At 47.7% G+C, this 22,589-nt stretch overlaps 9 protein-coding genes across 10 annotated transcripts; 7 read left to right on the top strand and 2 right to left on the bottom strand.

Moving 5' to 3' along the window:
• The first annotated feature begins 66 nt into the window (after window positions 1-66).
• On the top strand, window positions 67-2,364 carry CNA01540 (conserved hypothetical protein). The gene is made up of 5 exons (XM_566498.2): window positions 67-694; window positions 748-871; window positions 924-1,328; window positions 1,385-2,051; window positions 2,119-2,364. The coding sequence occupies exons 1-5, from the start codon at window positions 130-132 to the stop codon at window positions 2,215-2,217; spliced, it is 1,860 nt and encodes a 619-aa protein (XP_566498.1). The 5' UTR covers window positions 67-129; the 3' UTR covers window positions 2,218-2,364.
• An 828-nt stretch (window positions 2,365-3,192) lies between these two features.
• CNA01530 (glutamate biosynthesis-related protein, putative) lies at window positions 3,193-4,653 on the top strand. The gene is made up of 6 exons (XM_566626.2): window positions 3,193-3,346; window positions 3,404-3,461; window positions 3,519-3,961; window positions 4,009-4,120; window positions 4,174-4,393; window positions 4,454-4,653. The coding sequence occupies exons 1-6, from the start codon at window positions 3,244-3,246 to the stop codon at window positions 4,511-4,513; spliced, it is 996 nt and encodes a 331-aa protein (XP_566626.2). The 5' UTR covers window positions 3,193-3,243; the 3' UTR covers window positions 4,514-4,653.
• A 722-nt stretch (window positions 4,654-5,375) lies between these two features.
• Window positions 5,376-7,718, top strand: CNA01520 (conserved expressed protein). Its single transcript, XM_024656180.1, has 7 exons — window positions 5,376-5,672; window positions 5,755-6,029; window positions 6,086-6,128; window positions 6,177-6,256; window positions 6,313-6,372; window positions 6,432-6,813; window positions 6,865-7,718. The coding sequence occupies exons 2-7, from the start codon at window positions 5,813-5,815 to the stop codon at window positions 7,499-7,501; spliced, it is 1,419 nt and encodes a 472-aa protein (XP_024511859.1). The 5' UTR covers window positions 5,376-5,672; window positions 5,755-5,812; the 3' UTR covers window positions 7,502-7,718.
• A 338-nt stretch (window positions 7,719-8,056) lies between these two features.
• Window positions 8,057-12,159, top strand: CNA01510. 2 transcript variants are annotated; one of them, XM_024656047.1, is made up of 14 exons: window positions 8,057-8,350; window positions 8,410-8,665; window positions 8,720-8,810; window positions 8,872-8,956; window positions 9,008-9,104; window positions 9,166-9,265; window positions 9,321-9,430; window positions 9,479-9,651; window positions 9,707-9,851; window positions 9,901-10,183; window positions 10,246-10,388; window positions 10,443-10,669; window positions 10,727-11,060; window positions 11,367-12,159. In XM_024656047.1, exons 1-14 carry the CDS (start codon window positions 8,213-8,215, stop codon window positions 11,636-11,638), a joined length of 2,454 nt encoding a protein of 817 aa, XP_024514119.1. In that variant the 5' UTR covers window positions 8,057-8,212; the 3' UTR covers window positions 11,639-12,159. The 2 variants fall into 2 exon arrangements, with proteins under 2 accessions (XP_024514119.1, XP_024512046.1); XM_024656179.1 differs by having other exon boundaries at window positions 10,727-11,286; window positions 11,337-12,159.
• Window positions 12,160-13,304: 1,145 nt separating this feature from the next.
• Window positions 13,305-15,156, top strand: CNA01500 (alternative oxidase 1). Its single transcript, XM_024656178.1, has 6 exons — window positions 13,305-13,658; window positions 13,716-13,795; window positions 13,848-14,209; window positions 14,261-14,671; window positions 14,722-14,976; window positions 15,035-15,156. Exons 1-5 carry the CDS (start codon window positions 13,397-13,399, stop codon window positions 14,810-14,812), a joined length of 1,206 nt encoding a protein of 401 aa, XP_024511858.1. The 5' UTR covers window positions 13,305-13,396; the 3' UTR covers window positions 14,813-14,976; window positions 15,035-15,156.
• A 15-nt stretch (window positions 15,157-15,171) lies between these two features.
• On the top strand, window positions 15,172-16,903 carry CNA01490 (conserved hypothetical protein). Its single transcript, XM_566620.2, has 8 exons — window positions 15,172-15,365; window positions 15,428-15,539; window positions 15,592-15,692; window positions 15,754-15,979; window positions 16,033-16,172; window positions 16,221-16,290; window positions 16,347-16,589; window positions 16,650-16,903. The coding sequence occupies exons 1-8, from the start codon at window positions 15,278-15,280 to the stop codon at window positions 16,672-16,674; spliced, it is 1,005 nt and encodes a 334-aa protein (XP_566620.1). The 5' UTR covers window positions 15,172-15,277; the 3' UTR covers window positions 16,675-16,903.
• CNA01480 (expressed protein) lies at window positions 16,690-19,001 on the bottom strand. Its single transcript, XM_024656177.1, has 4 exons — window positions 18,625-19,001; window positions 17,653-18,572; window positions 17,548-17,603; window positions 16,690-17,496 (listed from the first exon to the last, which is right to left on the bottom strand). The coding sequence occupies exons 2-4, from the start codon at window positions 18,234-18,236 to the stop codon at window positions 16,808-16,810; spliced, it is 1,329 nt and encodes a 442-aa protein (XP_024512091.1). The 5' UTR covers window positions 18,237-18,572; window positions 18,625-19,001; the 3' UTR covers window positions 16,690-16,807.
• Window positions 19,002-19,199: 198 nt separating this feature from the next.
• Window positions 19,200-21,712, top strand: CNA01470 (glycosyltransferase, putative). Its single transcript, XM_566618.2, has 8 exons — window positions 19,200-20,134; window positions 20,187-20,221; window positions 20,290-20,294; window positions 20,354-20,658; window positions 20,716-20,889; window positions 20,939-20,964; window positions 21,018-21,202; window positions 21,259-21,712. Exons 1-8 carry the CDS (start codon window positions 19,319-19,321, stop codon window positions 21,633-21,635), a joined length of 1,923 nt encoding a protein of 640 aa, XP_566618.1. The 5' UTR covers window positions 19,200-19,318; the 3' UTR covers window positions 21,636-21,712.
• Window positions 21,659-22,286, bottom strand: CNA01460 (expressed protein). The gene is made up of 4 exons (XM_566615.2): window positions 22,187-22,286; window positions 22,120-22,134; window positions 21,931-22,039; window positions 21,659-21,860 (listed from the first exon to the last, which is right to left on the bottom strand). Exons 1-4 carry the CDS (start codon window positions 22,205-22,207, stop codon window positions 21,757-21,759), a joined length of 249 nt encoding a protein of 82 aa, XP_566615.1. The 5' UTR covers window positions 22,208-22,286; the 3' UTR covers window positions 21,659-21,756.
• Window positions 22,287-22,589: the final 303 nt, after the last annotated feature.

Genomic DNA, 22,589 nt, shown 5'->3' with positions numbered 1-22,589 from the left:
TTACCTCTCAAGATTTTTCTGTGGCAATAACGATAAAAACATACGAACAGTAAAGCGTATGTATAATAATCAACTGCTTGAATATACTACCAGCGCTGATAACTGGCTGCCAACAATCAGGACACTACAATGGCTGTCAGCAAGAAATCCAGAAAAAGTGAACCTTCGGCGGCTTTCACTGCAGCCGATGGTCTCGTTCTCGATCAGAGCGAAATCATGAGGGCCATGTTGGCCGCTCAGAAGGGAAAGCAAAAAGAAGAGAGCGAGGGGAACGACGAATCAGACGAAGAAGATGATGATGTCTCAAATGAAGGGGAAGACGAGGGAGAAAGTTCAGGCAGCGAGGCCGAATCATCGGTCGCTGCTCAACGGAATCTCAAACGCCGGCGATCTCTTTCATTCGAGCTGGATGCAGAGGGCGAAGAGGACAAAGAAAATGAAGAATCTGAACCACGGCCCCAGCCCAGTTCAGGAGCCGGCATGCTTTCTCGTACGGCTTTAGCTACCAAGGATATGACCCCAAAACCCCGATCTAAACCCCAGCCTAACGGTCTTGCGTCCGCATCCAAACCTTCTGCCGACGTAACATTCGAAAGTCTTGGTCTTTCACACCCCTTAATCACTGCCTTAGCATCTATCAACATCAAGAAACCTACGGAGATTCAAGCAGCATGCGTTGAACCCATTCTTTCAGGTATGTTAATTTCCTTTCTGTATATCTCTGAAGTCTGTCTGACTATGGCATAGGGAGAGACTGCATTGGTGGCGCGAAGACCGGTAGCGGTAAGACGATGGCCTTTGCTCTTCCCATTGTAGAGAGGATTGCAAGAGATCCTTTCGGAGTCTGGGCGGTTGTCCTCACTCCCACTCGGTGAGTCCCATTGCCTCAGGTACATGTAAAAGGTGATCTAACTAGTATGCAGAGAGTTGGCATATCAGCTCAGTGAACAATTCCTCGTTATTGGAAAACCCCTCGGTCTTACTACAGCAACCATTGTGGGTGGTATGGACATGATGAAGCAAGCACAGGAGCTTGAGGCTCGACCGCATATTATAGTTGCGACACCGGGGCGACTCTGTGATCTGCTGAGAAGTGGTGGTGTTGGGCCCGGAAAGCTCAGTAGAGTCCGCACACTAGTGCTGGATGAAGCTGACAGGATGCTCACCCCTTCCTTTGCCCCTGAACTTGCCTACCTTTTCTCTCAAATCCCAGCCAAGAGGCAGACTTGTCTCTTCACTGCCACAGTCAGTGAGGCAATCATGGAGTTGGCCAACAAAGAACCCCCTGCAGGGAAACAACGACCATTCGTTTATCGTGTTGCGTCCGAGTAAGAAGAATATTCCATCTCCGCCCTTTTGTCCTTACTGACTAACGTTCAATCAGTACTTTAACCGTCTCCAATTTGAAGCAGAAATACCTTTTCATTCCCAGTCAAATTCGCGATCCTTACCTGCTTTACATCCTTCAAAATCCTCTAGAAGACATAGACGTTGCCCTCCGCGTAGATCCGAAAAAGGCAAAAGCCAGGGAACGAGAGGCGGCTCTTGGCAAGAAGGGCAAGAAGCCCAGACAGGCTAAAGAAGAAGAAGACGCTCCGTCGGTTCCATCTACCGTCATCTTCACCCAGCGATGCGCCACTGCCCATCTCTTACACCTACTCCTCAACTCTCTCGATATCCCATCGGTGCCTCTCCATTCTCACCTTACCCAACCTCAACGTCTTCTTTCCCTTGCCCGTTTCAGGGCACACGAAGTCCCTGTTTTGGTGACCACTGATGTCGGATCGCGTGGGCTTGATATCCCCGAAGTAGCTATGGTCATCAACTGGGACTGCCCCCGTCGGTCAGATGATTACGTTCATCGGGTTGGTCGTACAGCCCGTGCTGGTCGAGGGGGTGTTGCTGTGACAATCATCACCGAAAGGGACACGGAGTTGGTCAAGATCATTGAGGATGAGGTGAACGTCCGACTGGAAGAATTGAAGTTGGATGAAGACAAGGTGTTGGAAGGGCTAAACAAGGTGTCGTTGGCTAGGAGAATGGCGACTATGGTAGGTCAACTTTCTGTTCTATCAAAATTTTTGATCGATACTGATTGCCACCCTATATGGGGAACAGGAGATGCATGATTCTGGTTTTGGTGAACGTCAGGCCACAAACAAGGCGAAGCAGATCAAGAGGATGAAGAGGGATGCTGCAGCTGCTGGCAAGGCGTAGATGAGGCTAAAAGGGCCATAATTATCATTTCGGTTTCCTTTCCCACGACCATTTTGTATGCAGCATCTTTGAGCGCAGCCAGCCCGCAGCAGCCATCAACTAATCGTTCCTAAGTAAGAAAGATAAGTAAGAAAGATTCGAAATCCTATCGCTGCACTGTTATAATGACCAATATTACGTTATTTTTGGTACATATGACATGTATGTAGCGAGTGTGAACTATTAAATAATCCTGTACGTATGCTCAGTCGAGCTTTTAGGAACTGAAGGAAGATGTCGTGTAGGAGTAGTCATAATAAGTCGCAATAATGTCTCTTATTACGTAGGTAAGTCACAGAAGTGTCCCTCCCCCTCAACCTTGCGCATGGCATGCTTTTGCCCACCATTCGAGAGTGTGGTAGAATTCAGAATCTTTGCTGTGCTGTAGTTGTCAATAGTGGGTTTCCCGTATGGAAATGAAATACATGGCAATCCCGAACACACCATCCAACTATATGCCCTCCTGCTTTCAAGGCGTATGGCCAACAACGGAAAAGGCAAGCACACTTCTTGTCGTCATTGCATGTTGTAATACGTAGGACGGGTACTGCACTGGTCCTGATGAAGATCTGGTGTACCTGAGATAGGCGGTATAAAGGTGGTCAGGAGGCAGGTGGAATTGCCATACGGTAGCAGGTAGTAGCTATAATAGGCTTAAGGTTACTAAATAAATAATTATATTGTAAAGGCTGTCCGAAAGAATCAAGTAAGACGGTTTTGTTTTGGTTCAAGTGCAATAGCACTAACTAGGTAATGGCGGTGGGCAGGACAGATCTCAGCCATGGGGGGAGGCATATATGACCCAAGTAAATCAATAGTGGATATGGATGTAAAGTAACTATGCGTCGATTTGATCTGATCTGATCTGAGGAGAGACGGAGCCTTCAGCTTCGGGCTCTTTCCATTTATCATGCACTTCTTCACAACAGGGAGGACGCCAACAGCTGGCTGTTTTATTTCGTCCAAATTTTTATCAACAAACATTGTATGCGTTTGTTTCATCTTTCACGGCATCTCATTCAGTCCAAAACCTTCTCCTTAAACAGAATCACCTTTCCAGTCTACAGCAAAATGGAAAATAACGAGAAAGGTGCATAGGACCCACAATGGTGCGGAGTCACGTCGAGCTGATAATAACTGTTCACAGTCCTTGTCGGATGTATCGGTGGCAGTGGTCTTTACCATCTTGACAACCTCACCTTTGTGTAAGCTCGCGTGTCATGTCGCCGCCCGTGAACAGTCGCTTATGCATAGTTTATCAGCAAAACCGTTCATATTGAGACTCCCTGGGGCAAGCCTTCCTCTCCTATAAATATCTCCTCTCTCCCCTCCGGCGCCCTCGTTGCTTTCATTTCCCGTCACGGTTCCCATCACAGCATCACCCCCAGCGAGGTTCCTTGCCGAGCAAATATCGCCGCCCTGAAGCACATCGGATGTGAGGCTATCATTGCCTTCTCTGCGGTCGGTTCTCTGCGAGAGGAAATTGCCCCTGGTCATTTCATCATCCCCGATCAGATCATCGACAGAACCAAGGGTATCAGAGAGGACACCTTCTTTAGGGGAGAAGGACTGGTCGTCCACTCCATGTTCGGTGAACCATTCAGTCAGAAACTCAATGCTTTCGTGGCTCCCAGAGTGGAAAAAATCCTGAAGGAGACAGGGGACGTCGTCTTGCACACTGGAAAAACTGTGGTTTGCATGGAGGGTACGTAAACGAAAATATCGACTATCAGGGGCTCACGCTAGCTATAGGTCCTGCCTTCTCTACTCGAGCGGAGTCTCTTATGTATCGACAGTGGGGTGGTGACATTATCAACATGTCCGTCATTCCTGAAGCCAAGCTCGCCCGCGAGGCTGAACTTGAGTAAGTCATTTTTCTTTCTCGTCCAAATGGACAATTATTGAGCACAAAGTCAGTTACACCCTCATCTGCACTTCCACGGACTTTGACGCTTGGCGAACCGGCTACGATCCCGTGACTGTCGAGGAAGTCGTCAAGGTCCTCCACACCAACGCCGGCAACTCCCGTGCCGTTGCTGCTGGTATCCTGCAAGATGTTCACGATGTTGTTGTCGAAGGCAAGACCTTGACCGACATCAAGGGCTCTATGAAGTTTGCCTGTGTCACCAGGAAGGATGTGAGTTCGCTGTACTGCTTGGCAGCACATGTGGAAAATGAGCTGATGATGGGATAATAGATCCAACCAGAGGCTTCCAGGAAGAAGCTTTCTTACATTCTGCCTTACTTCTCCGATTAGATTATCTAGAATATAAATATGTACACTCTGAACAGTCAGCAAATTAACATAGTGGAATAAACCGCAGTTGAATGGCTGCGGAGGTTGGATGGCCTTCTTCTCCTTCCGGAAATAAAGTGCTTTCTTACGTAGTGACCGCGGAGATGTAAATCATGACTAATGACTAATGATTAGATTATTCTAGTCGAAGGGAGGCCGACAAAGTCCTGATGTTGCGCGACTATCGTTTTGATGGTAAGCGGCAAGATCGGCATTCTTGGCTACCAAAGAAGACGTCAAACCGCATTATGGCAACCTCCTTTGTGCTTCTGGTGGCTGGCATTGTGCAGAATGACAATGGAAAAAGGTTGAAGAAAATGGATATATAATTGTTAAGTATGTACTGTTATTTACACTAGAAATCAGAAGTGTCATAGATGGGTTTACTACTGTAATTAATATGACATTTTTGATGAGGTTAATGCCGCGATTAATGAGCCGGTCTCCCCGCTATTATTAGGAAAGCTAATCAATGTGGGACAGGTGGGCCAGGGTCCATGCATGGAACGCTTCCTCATTTCTTCATTCTTCTTGATCATCGGTGGGACAGCAGTAGTTGAGAAAATCGGCGATGGCCACTATCAGAACATCATGTTTGATGTTGTCATCATCCGTCCCGCAGTTCCGTCCCTTGTCTCAGGTACGAGCGGGTTCCAGAGAACAAGAAAAATAGGTCAGAAACGAAAAATAGTGAAGGGAGAGGGAAGGCAAGACACGCTAGCCGCCGACCATAGCATCAATTTTACGTCATTAAAGTAGGTAAAAAAGTGCCTTTATTTAGCTCTTCCCATCGTTCCTCATCCTTATTTACTCAAATTCTCGACTAGATTATTCAATCAGTCTCACAAGAGGGTTTTTCGCGTTCTGCGTTCCCCTCCATGTCCAATCTGTCCACTTGCCGGGTCCCGGAAACCTGGACTTCTTCCCGCTTGGCATGCCTCATTTCTGCTTCTAAGATCGAGCCTTGCATTTTGAGGACTGAAAACCTGACGTCTGAGGAGATAGCAGCAGCAGCAGACACGGTTAATAAAGACGTCAGAATAGCGGAATTTCGATCAAGGCTCGAGAAGTCGTATTCCTGTTACACCTTACATCAAGAAAGCTGTATCTTATAACAGAAGTTATTATCCCACTTCCATCTTATTCTCACTGTGGTCTCTACAGGGCATTTTAATTTCTGGACAGTGCTAATTTTTGAGCAGTGCTTTCTTTACCGTATCTTACGCTCTCTCATTTCGGCCTTCTTCCTTCTCTTCTTCGATGGTCATGTTCTCGCTCGACGCGTTCATATTTTCTACGATTTGCCTGCTTTCACATCTTCCCGCGGCTTTCGCTTTTGGTGTACAGAGCTACCCCAATCTTTTCTTTGACGCGTCCACAATTGTGAACAACGAATGGTTCAATGGCATTGATTCCCGATGGGCAAGGGCGATGAGTGAATACTGGGCTCAGACATTGATACAATATGGTCCTTGGTGTAAGTGTTGTAGTCTAGGACGCGTGACTCGTAGCTGCTGACTGAGGAACGTCCAGCTGTGACGAACAAGTCAATCGCTGCCAAATCCGGAGACAAGAAGTAAGTATAATCATATTTGTTAAGCTGTATATTGACAACGATGCGCAGAGATTACCTTAGTTGGGCTGTCTACCATTGGCCAGATTGCTCAAACGTACAAAATACCACCGAGTTGACTACAGAAGAAGGTGAGCAATGATTTAGCTCCACTAATTCAAGGTCATACCTGACACTCGTGCCACAGTGTGGGATGAATGTGATTATGTTGTGCGGGACGGTCAGGTGAACCCTGATACAGAGCTAGGTAAGATCCATATGGATTTGCTGGTCGTCAATAATGTATCTGATGGTATTCCTTTTCAGTCAAAGATAAGGAGGCTTTGCAAAATATGAGCAACAGCATCTACCTCTCTGCCATGGCCTACCTCCACACCGGTGACTCGCAGTACACAACGCACATCAATCACGCGCTTCACACTTTCTTCATCAACAATGAAACTCGTATGAATCCCAATCTCAATTATGCCCAAGTCATCCGCGGGCCAGGCGATCAAATGGGTCGACACACCGGTGTGCTTGATTTGGCGTGTATGGCGAAGATTGTCAGTGGCGTGCAAGTCATGCGGTCAATTAAGCCAGTGGAATGGCAGCAAGAGACCGAGACTGGGATGATGCAGTGGGCTTCGGAGCAGTTAGATTGGCTTTACACTAGCGAGCTGGGTCTCGCAGAGTTGAACGCTACAAAGTGAGCCATTTTCTTTGTATATAATATCACATGTACTGATCAGTGTTTCAGTAACCACGGTACTTTTGCCGTGAACCAGGTATGCGCCCTTAACGTTCTTCTGAACCAGAGTGACGCATGTGCCACTGCTCTTGATGATTTCTACAATGGCATCTACTTGGACCAAATTGATGCCAACGGTGATCAACCGCTTGAATCTGCGCGAACCCGTCCATACCATTATCGAGCGTACAATCTTATGGCTCTTGTTACGAACGCGCAGTTTGGTGACTTTGTTGGCTTATCACCATCTGCATGGGAGCGCCGAAGTGCAGCGAACGCCACCATAGTTGATGCTGTCCACTACGCGATGCTTCAGAATTACACGACCTCGGATGAATTAAATCAAGAAAAAGCCCTTAACCCTGTTGTCGCTGCTATATCTGCCAAATACGGTGATCCGGATAACAAATACGCCGACTTCTTGAAGAGTACCGATCCGTATTTCCCAGGTCAACCTTGGTTTGCATTGAACGAAGGTCTGAGCGATGCGGGCATCAAACAAGGGCTCCTGGAGACCACATATGGGCCAGTGCCTCCTCAGCCAACTTTAGGGGCTGGGTCACCGGACGACCTGGAGTATGGGAAGAAAAGAGACTGGAAGCCAAGAGGGGCAGGATGGCCAACAGGGGCACCTAGAGCCCCGTAGATTACGGGGAAATAAGGAGGTTTACTTGGGGTGTGACGGGATGGATGGAAGGCTATGGAATTCATATCTTGAAACGTCTAATGATGGAAGGAGTAGTATTATCTTGGATCATGGACTTTTCAGGTATCTCTGTCATACAAGGTCAGCGATAACATATTGTTGTATATTTTATATCCCTAGCACATGAGATGCACTCGCGATGTACGTCACCTTTAGTCGAAAAAAAAACAACAACAAGAAGAGAAAGCTCCGATGAAACGAATGCTCTACTGACTTACCTAGACGGCACGTTGTGCGACGAGGTGTCTGTTGATCATTGTTCAGCAGTGCAGTCGTGATCGAGCCCGTGCAATTTTTGGAAATGTGTTACTTACCCATTGGGCGATTGTGTACATCCGCTATTCGTTGAGGGCGGCCCAACCACCGACGGCGCCAGCCAGCCAGCAGTCAGTTTGTTTTATTACGTAATTGACGTTCTTCCCTGTCCACCTCGCAAGTGGAGGTTCGTCGTTTGACAACGAAAGAATGAGTAGTCAGACGCGTTGTTGTGGGCTACAGCCGGCGAGCTAAGAATCGAACATTCTATTACTTAACTTCGGATCTCCTTTTCAGACCCGGCCCATAGAAACTGATCTCAACAACCCTTCGGAACCCTCATACTGCAAGACCGAAACCACCTCGAGCTCTATCAAACCAATCGTGGAATTTCACATGACGTTCGACACATCTCCAACTTTACTCAGTTCTCGGGTCTTCAGGGGGGCCAGTCCAGACCCAACGTACCGTGGAATCTCTTGGAGTAATGAGGGCCAGTGTATGGTAGTAACCCCCCGAACTATAACAATACTAGTACGTATTTCAGAAGCTGGCCTTTCCTAAGCCATAAACTAAGACTTCTGACTGTGAAGACTCCACACATCGCTTCTTCCCTGCCACCGCCTCGTAATCCGTTAACAAGTCAGCAATCTATGAAGATATCGGAGGCTCAAAAGCTCTCCAATATCAAGCCTGGGATTCAAGCGACAGACAGTGGATACAACAACAACAACCAACAACTCAAAGCTAGAAGGTTGGAAGGCGGCGGAGTGCAGTGGTGGTCGACAGCAATAAATGTTGAGATAAATGAAGAGAGAGAATGGCTGTATGGATGGGGAGATGTATCAGGTTGGTACATGCAGCCACTATCTTGATAGATACTCATATCCGGCTCTTCGTCAGATAACTACTTGTCAATGGTGGAAACCGACAGTAAAGGGGCAACTGTACGGCAGGCAACTTGGTCACCGTCTGGCTTAAGTAATTTGGGCAGGTCAGACTAAGTGTCTCATTAAGATGTTTCTCTGTCTACAGACTCTGATTCTTAGGTGTAGCTGTCTTTTAGTGGTTCTCACAACTTCTTTACAGGTGTCTGTCTACGCTCCTGTGGAAAACCCTCTTACCCAACGCTGGGTAGAAGTGGGCACTTTCCTTTATTTCCCTGTGGAAGAGGCTCATTCAGTTTTGCAGATAGCGGATCTAACAATGTTGACTAAGGAGCTGCTCCCTCCCAAAGAAATCCTTAATGGATTAACCTCTCGGGGGATGCTTGAAATGAGAGCTTCCAGTGAGTTAAGTTATTACCCAAACTCTTCTGCACTACGATAAATCAATCAACTTTGTAACAGGTATCTCATGGTCTCCAAGCCTTCCGCTCTCATCGATGTTAGGTGTAGATGGCAGTATACTTGCTGTTTCCGATAGAATCGGCAAACTTGCCTTGTGGACGTACGTGCAAGGCTCGATAGGCTAGCAGTCCATTTGCTAATTATAGAGCTACTAGCTATGGGCATCAGAAAAGATTTCAGCGGTTAGCATCCATATCTATTGGGTCGCCAGCAAACTGGATTGCCGATATTTCGTGGTCCGATTGGACTGTCAAGGGTGATACATGTGGGCAAAAGTTGCAACTGGCAAAAGCGAGACCTGACGGCTCTGTAGGCGAAGCGCTTCTTGCACTAGTATTTACAGACGGTTCTGTGCAGTTACTGAAAATCCAACAACATGCGAAGCAGAAGCTTGACAGTTTGTCTGGATGGAGTTGTACTATTGGAGAGCCAATTAGTGTCGACGACAGCGACCGTAGGCCAATAACGGCGGTAAAATGGGTGAAGGTATAGTATCCTATTCTCTTCCGATTTTTTCTTACGCTAAGAGGATCCAATGAAGGATGTACTCGTCTGGACGAAGGCAGGTTCTGTGCACATGTTCGCTAATGATGAAAGCCAAAGCGTTCCTTGGAAAGGCATGCGAAATCTGAGACTAGAAAGAGTGGGTGACTGGGCAAACGCCAATGGCTTGAGTGCCTGCGTTGGTGAGTGGATAATTGTACCATTGCAACTGTTGTGCTTATATACGGCAAGGGATCCACCTCATCAATTCTTCCACTCTCATGATCACTCTTTCCTCACTGACCACTCACTTTGTGTATTCATTCGATGAGAGTCCGGAGATTGCCCCGACAGTAGAAAATCTACGCCTAACATGGCCCCTACGACAGATGTCCCTTGAGCCTTTGCCAATCAGTCAGCCTTACTTGGTTGAACGATGGCGAGAGTTGACTAGCAACCATGCTGGATGGACATTACAGACATCAGGGTGGGCGGCCGTTGGCGAATATGGAAACAGTTTGACCTGGATAACGGAGTGAGTATTGTCTAAGCTGGATATCAAGATATGATGCATATTAGCTAATCTTAATTCATTAGACCGATCAATCTTCATACGTTGCATGTATCGGCCGATGCTGATCGCAATAGTCACTTTTTCATGGCGAACTTTGATAATGTGATCCCACCGGAAAAGCCAGTGTTATCGGCCTTGGAAGAGATAGTAGAGAAACCGCCTAATCGTCAGTCCATGGTTTGGCAGGCTTGCATATCTTGTCAGTACTGATAGGCCGCAGTTCTTCGTATCTCTTCAAAGTTCGCTCTTTTGCCATTTTTACTACATTTGTCTAGTTCCCTCCAAGAAGACTTGGCGGCCGATTTGTTACAGTTCCTTTCCTCTGCTGTGGATGGAACGGCCGATCTGAAATCCATGGTGGCGCTCAAAAACTGGCCCGTCGACGTCTGGGAAAGCTCGGCGCTCAATTCCCTTCGCATTTGTCTTGTGCTCACGATATGGTGTACAGTAAGCACCATTTGAATGTGCTAAGAATTGACCTAACTTTGCCCTGATTCCCGCAAGTCGGCATTCCCAGCGTTTGCAAACGAATTCCAAACACTTAGATTGAAGATATCGACGTGTCTCCACTCCTATCTTATCACCCTGACATTGTCATGGCTTGTCACAACGGAAATTGCGTCGAGACCAATCGGATCTTTCGACCGACGTTTCCTGCATCGCCTTATCAAGAGTGTCGAAGGGAGCCCGGGCCCGACTGTAGCGCCTATTATTTCTGTTGCGGCCGAAGCCAACCAATCTCGCGCGAGGCATTTGGCTGCAGAGCTCGGTATGGATGGAGATGCTGGTCTTTCGGGGGAACCGGACGAAGATAAGGAAACATCGGCCGACGGGTCACGTAAGTCGTAACCATATTATGTGGGCGTGACAAATTGTAAAGCACACCTCGGGCGGTTGTCCGCGTCGTTACAAATCATATTTCAGGGATTATAATCTCGCTACTCTTTTGTTCTGACCAATCCGGAACGCTTCATTACCACCCAGATACGTGCGTTTTGGACGCTGACCACGCGTCGCATCTGGATTGGAGATGAGGACCAGTATTCATCAAATGGAGAGAATATGTACGCCACGTAGACGATAGGCGAGAAGAGGATATTGATGCATACCGCAGATGTCGCGCTGACCTTATATTTTGTTGTAGCCTTCGCCGCAGAAACATGCTCTGTGACTGGTCTTCCGATAACTGAAGCCCGTTGCCGCAGATGCACCACGTGCTCTGCGTGTTCTTTGATTCCAGAGCGCGATTTCGCTCTCCAAGCGGTTGTCGGCCGTGATGGCAAGCCAGAAGCACCCCGAAATATACAAACAGGTATTGGCCAGACTGATTGGATTGTATCAACGCTACTGGAAGGAGCTATTGGGTGCGTGATTTGTGGATCTAGGTGGGCTTCAAGCGCAGGGTACGCGTTGTGAACTGTGACTTTGATCTGGAATTTTCGCATTGAAAGCGGAAGATGGAGGTAGGCGAGTTATTCGTAGCCTGTCATGGCTTTCCAGTACCCAGTAATACATGTACAAATTATTAACGGTACAAGTACTGTATGAGCTTTCGATATCATATGTGCATTAGGTTTTCTTCCATTGGCTTTCTATTACTGTGCTACTGCTAGCCTCGCTGAGATCTCACCTCCCATAGATCTTCCAGTGACCGATCCATGATAACACCATCCTTCTACCAGTCACAACAATCTCATTACAAACTACATGTCTACAACTCATCCGTAGATGACATGACATGATGTCAGCATCAACTGGGCCAAGGGAACTTGCGAAGAGTTGATTGGTTAACTATTTAGAGGACAAAACGAGTGGCCGTGACCGTCTACTGTTGTACTTCATGCAACATCTTAGCCGTCTCGTGTCCTTCTCATCGTAACCGCCGCCGTGGCTGTCGCTGAACGTGTTAATAAATGGCGGGCGCTAGGCACATAAATGAATTTAGCGCATACTTGTTGACTAGTAACAATTTGCAACTTTCCAAAGGAGAAGAAAGATCGGAGGTTCCATTTTGTACATTCCCTCTTTCCTAACACCGACCACGGAATTGTTTGAAGTGCGACAATAGGATGGAAACAACGAACGATGTCCAGTCTATAATCTCTTTCTTTGTCTACCACTAGCTGTTCGGCGGTTGGCAGAATAATACTGCTTGCTGTCATAACCACCTATTCGCCACTCCAATGTAAATGGCTTTTGACTCGACTTCCGTGGGCTTTTTAGTTTCTAGTAGTCAAAAATATTGCGTAAATCAAGGTCGTGCCAAGGCTCAAGACCTTTGTTGCTTGGTCGTTTCGTTCATCGAATCATATCAACCGTCGTGGACTGTCCTCCATCATTCATCGTCGTATCACTACCGCATTTGGTGACCGGAACAGAAGAGCTTTAACCCTTCTGCCTTTGCAACCGTACACGTTGGACTCTCATACAAGTACGAAAACAGTCTATATGCAGAAGGAAGAATGAGAATATTCTATTTACGCTAACAGCTCTGTCAACATACAAAGAAGAATTGAAAGTGATCGACGACGATTGAACAGAGTGGGGGACGATGAACGAACTGCGATATCTCCCGAACTTCGATATCCACATCGGAGGGAGTCGCGAAAGCGGTCGCCGACCAATGGGCAATGGCCAAATTGCAAACCGGGCAATTTATCTCAAGCTTGTTGTGCTGTGTCTCCAACTCGTGTTCATTTTCCGTCAATTCCTAATCATTTTTAACACCTTTTTTATCTATATCATCGGAATCTTTCGCAACTTGTGAATCATATCTCCCTCCATCTTACCAAATATTCGGATATCGTGGAGAAACCAACTATCCGTGCCATTAATTACTATGCCATGGTATACCCCGGCACGGAAGTATGAAGAACCGCATTTGGTTTATCAACGGATCGACTCGGGAAAGAGATCAATAATTGTGAAGTTTCCAAAGGAAAGGAATAGGCCATCTTGGCTGTTCCCATGACGAAAATTGGTAGTAACCTTAATGAAATCAGGCGGCGAGATGAAAAATTGAACGGGTATATAAAGCTACCAATTGTTCAAGGATGGATGCGATCGAAAACCAAAGTACAACTCAATTAGATACAATTCTCGCCATTATTAGCTAGCGTTTGCAATTCTGTTTCCCGGATTACCCTCAAGCAACCTACTATAACCAACCCAACCATGTCTGCTATTCTGCTCCGGTCCGGCAATGTTGCTCGCTCCACCATCCTTGCCGGTGGACCTTCGATCGGCGGTCCAATGACCCTCCGCTCTGCCTATTCGAGTACTCGTACTTTTTCCATTTTTACCAAGGCCAAAATTCAATCCGGCAATATGAACCGTGCTAGTCTATCACTACGGCCCAGTGTAAGGGAGGCGGAGAAATCTCAAGGGCCTGTTGTGGGATCAGAAGGCAAGGGAGTGGAAGGCCCGCACTATCAAGGTAACGCAACACCATTTACGTGACTAAGAGAATAGAATGCTGACACCTGCAGTATAGATCAAGCTTCGCACAATGTATTGTCGGATGCTTCGACCACCGGCGCTTGGACAATGTTCAATCCCATATACACCGAGAAGGTAAGCTTCCCGTCGATGTCTGTCTGCAAAGTAGGAGCTAACTTGCCGCTAGGAACTCAACACTGTTCAGGTCGTGGGAAGAGCCCCCGTTACATTTGGCGACAAAGCCGCTCACAAGACCGTCAAATTCCTCCGCAAGTGCTTCGATTTGCTAACCGGCTACACCCCCTATGAAGTCCCCGCTTCTGTGCTTGCTCAGAAACCCATACCCATCGCCGAGTTACGCTCCAAGGGCAAGCTTTTGTCCGACCAGAAGTGGTTATTCCGAATCATCCTTCTTGAGTCCATTGCCGGGGTACCTGGTATGGTTGGCGGAACCTTGAGACATTTGAGGAGTATGAGATTGTTGAAGAGGGATGGTGGATGGATACATTCATTGTTGGAGGAGGCCGAGAACGAAAGGATGCACCTTCTGTGAGTGTTGTTTTGGATCTCAACTCGCTACTCGGCTGATGAGACCTCAAGCACATTCATGACCATTGCTCAGCCTGGCATCTTCACTCGGGCACTCGTTCTAGCCGCTCAAGGCGTCTTCTATAATGCTTTCTTCCTCACCTATCTCATATCCCCCAGGATCGCCCATCGATTCGTTGGTGCGCTTGAAGAAGAAGCTGTTCGTACCTACACGCACTGTATCTCCGATATGGAGGCTGGTCTTATCCCCGAATGGAAAGATATGCCTGCACCTGCGATTGCTATCGATTACTGGAGATTACCAGCAAGCTCGTCCCTTCTCGATGTGATCAGGGCTGTGCGGGCCGATGAAGCTACCCACAGGTTTGTCAACCACTCTTTGGCCAACTTGGATCAAAAGAGGGACTTCAATCCTTTCGCATTGTCAGAGGCTAGTCCTGAGGAACGTGGCAGCAAGTGGGGGTGAGTGACCTTATATGTAGACCTTAAATGGGGCTGACTGTATATATTAGCTACACACGAGAAGAATCTGCCAGATTTGCTCTGGAACAGCAGCAAAAACTCATGACTGCCTCTGAAAAAAGTAAGGGGCTCGTTGAATGATGCTCATAAAAAACAATAAGGTTTTCAGTTAATACCCATATCATTATATACCTTTGTTGTACATATCAATATGCCCACAAACTGTCCCATTATCTTACTATAGTCGTGTTCCCCTCGTCGTTGCATCCTCATGTTCGAAATTTAAAGCCCCTCTATTTTCTGCTGTAAGCTTTGGCGTTGGTAGTAGGTACAGGCACAGACTGATAAGAAACTGAGGAACAGAGATAAGTCTGCGGCCAGCGGGAAGCCTCGGAGTCTGGAGCTAGTTTTCCATGCACTCTTTAACGGGCATAAAACCTATCTCCGCCTTATCTCTCCACCTCCTTCCGCCGTCATGCATCTCCGTCCGTTACGAATGGTAGTATCTGCTGAAATAGATAAAGCAGCAGCTCCATCAGATATCCACAGCTTCAATTACTCTACAACAGGCACTGAATGAGCAGATATTTTCATTGGTAAATCATAATGGCGACCGTTACGACCACCGCCGCTACCAGTCTTCTCTTTAAACAGGCGACCATTGCGGGAGCCCAAGTACCGCCTATGGCCATCGGTGAGTATTTACACCTCCGTAATATTGAGCTAGTTTGCAGAGGTGATCGACTATATCCCTAGGTACTTGGTCTTGGGGGGATAAAACCTGGGGCTATGAATCCAAAGACTTCGAGAATATTAAGGAGGCATGGAGTGCTTCTGTGAAGGCTGGATTGACCTTCTTTGACACTGCGTTAGTGCATCAACTACTTGATCAGCAATATGAAGGTTGATTCATCCGTTAGTGAGGCCTATGGTAATGGTGAATCCGAAAGGATCATTGGTCGTCTTATCAAAGAAGGAACGTCTGAAGAAAATAAAGCTAGGCTCTACATTACGACCAAATGTACGTCTATTGCCATCATCAATGCGCCAGAACCTTTAGCTAATACCTTTTGTACTTGCAGTCCTCCCTTTCCCCACCAGAAATGGCTTTTTCCTCTTCAATCCCCCAGTCGTAGAGCATCTAAAGGCCTCTTTAGAGAGATTGGGACTTGATTCAGTCCCCCTATATCAGTTGCACTCCTCTATCTCTCTAAATTCCCATGAGAAAATAGCAGCAGGATTGGCTCAATGTGTCAAGCTGGGTCTAGCCAAAGCTATCGGGGTTTCTAACTTCAGCAAGGATGAGCTGTGAGTCGTTCAAAAAAAACCTCATAATGCAGACAGGTGCCAATGAAGTGCAGCATCAAGATGAGCGATTTGTTGGAGAAGCATGGGGTCAAAATTGCTTCCAATCAGATTGAATTCAGCCTTCTCCGCCAACTACCTGAAGAGAATAGGCTTCTGGAAGAGATGAAAAAGAGGGGCATCGCTTGTTTGGCTTGTAAGTTTTGGTTTCTATCATCAAGTACGTATGAGCCAATTGTTTCAGATTCCCCGTTGGCAATGGGACGCCTGACGGGCAAATATAATGCTTCTAACCCTATTCCTCCTGGACGAAGGTATGCCTTAATTATGCCAGATGGCTACAGTGTCCGTAAACTGACCTAATTGACAGGTTCAGCTCCCAATATAGCTGGGAACAACTTGAACCCCTCATTTCTGAACTGGGTACTTTGGCCAACAAGTACGAGGTAACGCATTCAGCAGTCGCTTTGAATTGGGTCATGTGTAAGGGCGCTATACCTTTGGGTGGTGCAAGGAATAAGAGTCAGGCGGAGCAAAATGCCAAAGCTGTGACGTTCAAGCTTACCGATGAAGAGGTTGACAGATTATCGAGTTTGGGATTCAGTGGAAAGAAGTAAGCTTTATGATGTAATGGTTGAGGCCAAAAAGCTGACGCGCCTGCCTCACCTATCAGCACTTGGTTCTGGCAACGAGGATAAAGACTTTTACTCGAGTAATACTACTACAGTTTGCTCTATCCCCTTAACACATGCGGACAATATTCCTGGTTATTCCAATACATCTAACAGGGTGGATCTGAGATGAGAACAGTAGTATTGTATTGCTATTTAATCAAGTATCGTAGCATACAACATCCATAGCCTCCCTATCCCACTCTTTGACCCACTTGATAACATCGCTCCAGGTCTTTGTCCTATGAAGTCCATGGTCCTTGCCTGTTATGATCTCCTCAAATGGGAAGGCCAGTCCTCTGGACATTCGCTCATCATAGTCCATGAGCTCAACAGGAGATGTCAGACCACTACGCGAACGATTCCAGCCATAGGCGCCAAATAAGAGGCAAGGGATCGGCGGTTCGGCCTTGACTATTGGTTCGAGGTTCCCGTGGTGATCGTCGATGAAGAGAGCTGCGTTGATGCGGCGGAGAACTTTAAGCTTTCCCAGGCCACCCTTCCCTTTACCCACACCTTCCTTCCAGATGTCCTTTAATTTATCGTTCAGCACATTCTCCCTCTCAATTGCGCTTTCCGTATCGCCCTTTTCCCCAATTTCAGGATAGGCACTGGAATATGTCCCTGTAAACCATGCAGCAGCGATCACATCTTCAGGACCAAGACCGATAGTGATGCCCTCTTGCTCTAGCCATTCTGCAACAGCTTCACGATCGGATTCCGGACGGGATGTGACGATGTGGATGGGATGTCCGAATGAGTGGAGAGTGCGAAGAGCTGCGGCGAAACCTGGAATGGGTGCTGTTTTTGGGAGGAGTTGGTTAAGGATCTTGACTTTGCGGGCAACGTCTATAAAGATCATTCAGCACAAGCCTAGGTGTGCAGAAAGGAGTCACATGCCAGCAGGAGATCCCCAGCCACGGTTCTGCCAGAAGACATAGGTTTCGAGATCATCTCTAAATGACATCAGCTCGGACATCACGGATATCAAAGGAAAGTACTCACAAGGTCAGATCGGTTCCATATTCGGTATTGTGCTCTGTGATCATAGCAAGCATGTTTTGAGTGCAGACATCATCGAAATCGATGGCGATGATCCTGTCATTGTGTACCGGGGAAGAGTCCTTGGCTGCTTCAGACACTTCAACCTCAGCATCGTGATCCGAGATGGTATCAGCAGGATTTGTAGAACCTGCATTAACAATGCCGACTTGCTTTTGCTGGGTAACGGCAAAACATTCCCAGTCAGAGAAAGGGCAACGACCGTGCTTGCCCCTACCCATTTCAGGAGGGAAAGGTGAACCAAGCACGGAGCCGTGGACGGCAATCATAGATGTATCAGGTGAAGTCACTTCTGGAGTAGCCAACTGAGGCGTCTCAAGGCCGAACGTAGTACCAAGAGGTGAGAAGACTCCGCTATACTGTCGAGCAGCCTGCTTGTTGCGACCGATATTTGCGTCGACAGAAGGGCCTCCGCGGTTGGAGCTATCGGATGAAGCTTCCTTCTTATGGGTGTCATGGGGCGCATTGGGTGGCGCTGAAATAACATCCGGCCGGCTTTGGATATGGGGAAGAGAATTGCGGGTCATAATGTGTAGAACAGGATGCTGTAGTGCGACGAAACTAAACTAAGTATGTTGGAATGAAGGCTTACAGGTGATAAAAAAAAAGAGGTTTCTGAATGCCAAAGCAGAAAGAAACAAGTTGCGAAGACAACAGCTATCGATCATAACGAGAGAAGCTCAACAATGGCGACCTTTGTGCTCTTGTTGTAAGAGTACCAACGCTGTGTTCAATCCTTTCATGTGGATGGCCTTCTGCGATTACGACAATCCTTTCAGTAATTATGTCGTACATGTTCGAAACCCATAGGACGTCTGTCAAAATGTCTCATACTCAATGCAATGTAGGTGATATTGGTGATACTATCCATTCTTCGTCAGATCAGAGTTAATCCCACGTCCTTTCTGATCTTACCATGGTGATCTTCTTGCCATCTCCCTTTCCTTTTCGACTGCTATTCAACTGACCGTCTTGACGGCAAATCAATCTTCTCGCCCTCCGTTCCCGAGCGCATCCAAGGACTTGTCGTGCGTTGGACAGGTTTCTGACCCTTCGCTTTGAACTCGCTTTGTCTTTTCTCATTAACGGAGAAAAAGGCAAGAGAGCTGAGAACCACGAGGCCCATGATGAGGAAAGGGTTTGGACCCTTTCGAGGTGCCCGAGGAGGGCCAGATGCGAGGTTTTGGGTCGGTGGTGCAGGCATTTCTGTAGATGTTGTTTTTGAAAGTGTCCGAGATGTTCATTGGAAGTTTCAATGGGCCGTTCTGATGGCTCAATGGAGCTCTGGCGATCCGGAGCAACAAATGTGATAATCTGGGCTAGAATCCGGGTTTTGAGGCTGAAATAGCTCGCATCGTGAAACGCGACTACGGATTCCCTGAAGTTGGGCCTCCACCTTTTTGTTGTTGCTGTGTGCCCGAACGGCGGCATGCCTCACACGCAATATCGATTTCGTCGGTCATTTTTTCATTCCTCTGCTTTCCGTGTCCTCGCTTTGCATTTCTTGGGAATCGCAACAAAAACCGTCACCCACATAGGTTATTGGGAACGGCACTTATTTTCTCTCAAGTCGCTCCACTGGGACGATTACACTAGCGTTCGCGGCGAAATGTTGTCCCTTCTCTCATCTCGCTACACCCGTTATTCGCCTCTTCTCCTCCTATTTCTCCTAGGCTCGACTTTTCTCCTCTTCGAACGCTCCTCGTCATCCTCATCGACCCTCCCTAGATCTTCGATATACGACTACACGTCCCCTGCCACACATTGCTTTTGGCCGGGGACAGATGCGAGCGACGAGAGTGCTGCAACTTCGCAGCCAAAGATACCGGCAAACAAAGGTAATGTTGGTAAAATGAAAGAATGGATTGGCTGGGGAGATAGCGAAGAGGTCGATGAGGATGTGCCCTCGGGTGAGGGGTTTGCATGGGAGGGACAACTGCCGGACGTTGTCCCTGTCCGCGGAATTGAGAGGTATATGCTCGCTCATATCGAAGAACTTCAACAAGGTTATGACGCCAAACATGATTATGAAGAGTATGGTCTCAAGATTGGAAACATTTCCTTATCCGCATACACAGCTGAACTACTGGAGACTTATAAAGAGTACCTTTTGCCCCCAGGTACACCACCCCCGAATCCGCCGCCCTCTTTTCTCCCGATCGTCCTCTCGAGGCTATCGCTGAGGCCACCGATCGCGCCCTTACCTCCCAGACCAAACCAGGTCATGACAACAGAGAAGTCTGTGGATGATTTACCGTGGCAGTTCCAAAGGTGGAAAGAAATAATGCCAGAGTGGGAAATCAAGTACTACGATGACAATGCTTTGAAAAACTGGGTGAGGGGAATGTTTGGCGGAACCAAGGCTGAGAAGATTTGGAAGAATCTCCCGAGGCAGGTGCTCAAGACGGATGTGTTCCGATACATGGTGAGCGATGCGCTAGCTCGTAATTAAGCACAGGCATTAACTACGGGCGCAGGCGATGCTGGTGGAAGGGGGTATCTACACTGACAGGTGAGTCAGGAAGTCCAGATCTCTGAGGCACCAGGCCTTGAAACATGCTGACGTGTCGTGTCTTATAGCGACAGTATGCCTTTCGATCGCGTTTTAGCCTGAGACATTATGCACTGACGTCCTTTCCCCTAGCCGCGCCCATCATTCACGCTGACCAATGGGGTCACCCATACAACCACCACACCTCCCCCCTTCTCACCCACCTCTCCCGTATCCTCTCCATATCCACCTCTCCTCATCTTCCTTCCTCCCACCCCCTCTCCTCCTTCTCTCCTGACGATGCTGGTACTATCGATGAAGAGCTCGACGTAGATGTCTCGACTGGCAAATCCACCATTTACGACGGACCATTAGTAGATGATGGAGCCGAGCTCGGTCAGCCTTCTTTGGTGGTCAGCGTGGAATCGGATGCTATAGACTTTGGCTGGCACAACTGGGTAAGTAGGGGCAATGATAAAGTCGGTTGGCGCAGTCGTGCTTATGTTGGACCAAAGCGAGAAGTCGGCCTGAGCCGAGCTGTCCAGATCACCCAATGGACTTTCATGGCACGTCCTGGTCACCCAGTGTTCCTTGATGCTCTCGGAAGGACTCTACGCAAGTCGGAAGAGATGGCGAGGAAGGAGAAGGAGGCGAAGAAGAATGGTGAAGAGTTCATTCCTGAGACGGCTGTGAGTATCGTGGGCAGTAGGGCCTGATGCATGCTGATTTTGATCATAGCTCGAGTGGACTGGCCCAGGAGTCTTGTAAGTCTATAACATTCTCTCGAGACTGCACCCCGATAACGTCCGGTATCTAGCTCTGACTGTGTTTACCGATATCTAATCTCCCGATACGGCTTCAAGCCAGACGATCTCATACATAAAAAGGACCCTCTGCGGGTTGGTGATGTCTTGATCTTGCCCGCTGGGTCCTTTTCGAGTGTGAGCCCGTTCGGCGACGAGCAACAACGCAATTGGGCAGCAAGCTGGCATGGCTTCTTTGGTACGTGCAACCTGACCCGCTTTGACTCTCCCATCACTGATAATTTGCCTCGGCAGGCCGATGGCGAGGTGCCGATCCTGGCGTCCAGGAATTCGAAAGGTTGAAGAAGCTCAAGAAAGAAGCTGAGGAAGCTGAGAAGAAGGCAAAGGAGGAAGCTGAGGAGGCGGAGAGAAAAGCAAAGGAAGCAGAGCAGCAGGCCAACGAAACATCCGAGCAGGCCGACAAAAGCGCACAAGACGCTGAGGAAAAAGCAAAGGAAGCGGCCGAGGAGGCAGCAAGGAAAGCGCAAGAAGCTTCAGATAAAGTCGAAGCGCTTGGAGAAGAGGTAGAAAAGGCCAAAGAAGTGGCCGAGGGAAAATCAGATGGACAAGATGGAGGCAATGGCGAGTTTACGGAGAGTAGAGAAGAAACGGAGGAAGAGATGTTGGTGTAATGACAAAGTAATGGTAATTTTTGATAGAGAATGACGATCATCTCACTGCAGATCATGTATGAATAGCATAGATAGTGTACAATCGCCGGTCCGATCTTTCGAGCATGTGGCATGGGCCACGCTAAGTCCCTCCTGACGGCTTGTTGGCTGATGCTTGTTTTAGTTGGTCAGTGATGGAAGATGGTTGCACGCCCTGCTGTTGCTCCCTAGCGATTCGCTCTTCCCCTATATACGCGACAAACACATCATTACATTAGCATGGAACCATGTGAAGGCTTCGGTTTGAGTAACGCACAAGAGAGCTTTTCCATAGGCCTAGTACCCTTGATCTGAGCCTCCTTGCGACGAGCGTCAATCTCCTTCTTGGCGTAATAGAAGCTGACACCGGCAGCGACGATGAGGGCCTATTGCTTGATTATTAGTATTAATCCTGGGACCAAAAAAGTCGGTTTGTGTGGGTGAAGGTGGAGAGTTGCCGACTTACACCCCAGCCGTAAGCCTGGAAAGTCCATGTCAGTTTCCGAACCAGTTGTGCTGATCGTGACACTCACAACTGAGCCAGCAGTGTTCATTTTGTAAAGCTATGCTAGGTGGGAGATTTGGGGAGAAAGAAAGAAGACAAAGGACAACAACGAAGTATGAGCTTGGTTCGTTATTCCGGTCAAACTGCTGCATCATATGCATGCATAATTATGTACCCGATTTTGCTTTTTAGTGCGTGGACTTTGAAAATGATTTGTATTCCGGCGAGCGAATTTGTAAATCCCCATTCTGGCTGTTGGTCTTCGCCCGACCTATTCCCGACAAATCATTTCTTATCATAGGATTTGATTAATTCTATTAGCAGGCGAATTAGGAATTGCTTTCTAGTTATAGTTTCTATTAGGGTGGAGGTAAAAAGCATTAGAAAATTCGCGACAAAAGAGCGGGATTCCGACCGATTACAAACGTAGA

The sequence above is a fragment of the Cryptococcus neoformans genome, chromosome 1, assembly GCF_000091045.1.
Source record: "Cryptococcus neoformans var. neoformans JEC21 chromosome 1, complete sequence".
NCBI classification, from domain to species: Eukaryota; Fungi; Basidiomycota; class Tremellomycetes; order Tremellales; family Cryptococcaceae; genus Cryptococcus; species Cryptococcus deneoformans.
Note: the sequence above shows the minus strand (reverse complement) of the source record. Positions and strands in the feature narration are given on the sequence as shown.

What these genes read in the sequence shown, in the direction of transcription:
- CNA01470 (XM_566618.2), top strand. Translation starts at nt 19,319, where the DNA reads ATGTTGTCCCTTCTCTCATCTCGCTACACCCGTTATTCGCCTCTTCTC. An exon ending in AGTTCATTCCTGAGACGGCT is followed by an intron (nt 20,890 to 20,938) that starts GTGAGTATCGTG and finishes TTTTGATCATAG; the next exon opens with CTCGAGTGGACTGGCCCAGG. An exon ending in AAGCTGGCATGGCTTCTTTG is followed by an intron (nt 21,203 to 21,258) that starts GTACGTGCAACC and finishes TTGCCTCGGCAG; the next exon opens with GCCGATGGCGAGGTGCCGAT.
- CNA01530 (XM_566626.2), top strand. Translation starts at nt 3,244, where the DNA reads ATGCGTTTGTTTCATCTTTCACGGCATCTCATTCAGTCCAAAACCTTC. An exon ending in AATGGAAAATAACGAGAAAG is followed by an intron (nt 3,347 to 3,403) that starts GTGCATAGGACC and finishes AACTGTTCACAG; the next exon opens with TCCTTGTCGGATGTATCGGT. An exon ending in AACTGTGGTTTGCATGGAGG is followed by an intron (nt 3,962 to 4,008) that starts GTACGTAAACGA and finishes CGCTAGCTATAG; the next exon opens with GTCCTGCCTTCTCTACTCGA.
- CNA01460 (XM_566615.2), bottom strand. Translation starts at nt 22,207, where the DNA reads ATGAACACTGCTGGCTCAGTT. An exon ending in GCCTATGGAAAAGCTCTCTT is followed by an intron (nt 21,861 to 21,930) that starts GTGCGTTACTCA and finishes TCGCGTATATAG; the next exon opens with GGGAAGAGCGAATCGCTAGG.
- CNA01500 (XM_024656178.1), top strand. Translation starts at nt 13,397, where the DNA reads ATGTCTGCTATTCTGCTCCGGTCCGGCAATGTTGCTCGCTCCACCATC. An exon ending in GGAAGGCCCGCACTATCAAG is followed by an intron (nt 13,659 to 13,715) that starts GTAACGCAACAC and finishes CCTGCAGTATAG; the next exon opens with ATCAAGCTTCGCACAATGTA. An exon ending in GAACGTGGCAGCAAGTGGGG is followed by an intron (nt 14,672 to 14,721) that starts GTGAGTGACCTT and finishes TGTATATATTAG; the next exon opens with CTACACACGAGAAGAATCTG.
- CNA01540 (XM_566498.2), top strand. Translation starts at nt 130, where the DNA reads ATGGCTGTCAGCAAGAAATCCAGAAAAAGTGAACCTTCGGCGGCTTTC. An exon ending in CGTTGAACCCATTCTTTCAG is followed by an intron (nt 695 to 747) that starts GTATGTTAATTT and finishes ACTATGGCATAG; the next exon opens with GGAGAGACTGCATTGGTGGC. An exon ending in GTTGTCCTCACTCCCACTCG is followed by an intron (nt 872 to 923) that starts GTGAGTCCCATT and finishes ACTAGTATGCAG; the next exon opens with AGAGTTGGCATATCAGCTCA.
- CNA01520 (XM_024656180.1), top strand. Translation starts at nt 5,813, where the DNA reads ATGGTCATGTTCTCGCTCGACGCGTTCATATTTTCTACGATTTGCCTG. An exon ending in CGAGTTGACTACAGAAGAAG is followed by an intron (nt 6,257 to 6,312) that starts GTGAGCAATGAT and finishes CTCGTGCCACAG; the next exon opens with TGTGGGATGAATGTGATTAT. An exon ending in GCAGAGTTGAACGCTACAAA is followed by an intron (nt 6,814 to 6,864) that starts GTGAGCCATTTT and finishes TCAGTGTTTCAG; the next exon opens with TAACCACGGTACTTTTGCCG.
- CNA01480 (XM_024656177.1), bottom strand. Translation starts at nt 18,236, where the DNA reads ATGACCCGCAATTCTCTTCCCCATATCCAAAGCCGGCCGGATGTTATT. An exon ending in TATGGAACCGATCTGACCTT is followed by an intron (nt 17,604 to 17,652) that starts GTGAGTACTTTC and finishes GATGTCATTTAG; the next exon opens with AGATGATCTCGAAACCTATG. An exon ending in TGGCTGGGGATCTCCTGCTG is followed by an intron (nt 17,497 to 17,547) that starts GCATGTGACTCC and finishes TGATCTTTATAG; the next exon opens with ACGTTGCCCGCAAAGTCAAG.
- CNA01510 (XM_024656047.1), top strand. Translation starts at nt 8,213, where the DNA reads ATGACGTTCGACACATCTCCAACTTTACTCAGTTCTCGGGTCTTCAGG. An exon ending in GCTTGAAATGAGAGCTTCCA is followed by an intron (nt 9,105 to 9,165) that starts GTGAGTTAAGTT and finishes ACTTTGTAACAG; the next exon opens with GTATCTCATGGTCTCCAAGC. An exon ending in TGCTCACGATATGGTGTACA is followed by an intron (nt 10,670 to 10,726) that starts GTAAGCACCATT and finishes GATTCCCGCAAG; the next exon opens with TCGGCATTCCCAGCGTTTGC.
- CNA01490 (XM_566620.2), top strand. Translation starts at nt 15,278, where the DNA reads ATGGCGACCGTTACGACCACCGCCGCTACCAGTCTTCTCTTTAAACAG. An exon ending in TTGACCTTCTTTGACACTGC is followed by an intron (nt 15,540 to 15,591) that starts GTTAGTGCATCA and finishes TTCATCCGTTAG; the next exon opens with TGAGGCCTATGGTAATGGTG. An exon ending in AACTTCAGCAAGGATGAGCT is followed by an intron (nt 15,980 to 16,032) that starts GTGAGTCGTTCA and finishes AATGAAGTGCAG; the next exon opens with CATCAAGATGAGCGATTTGT.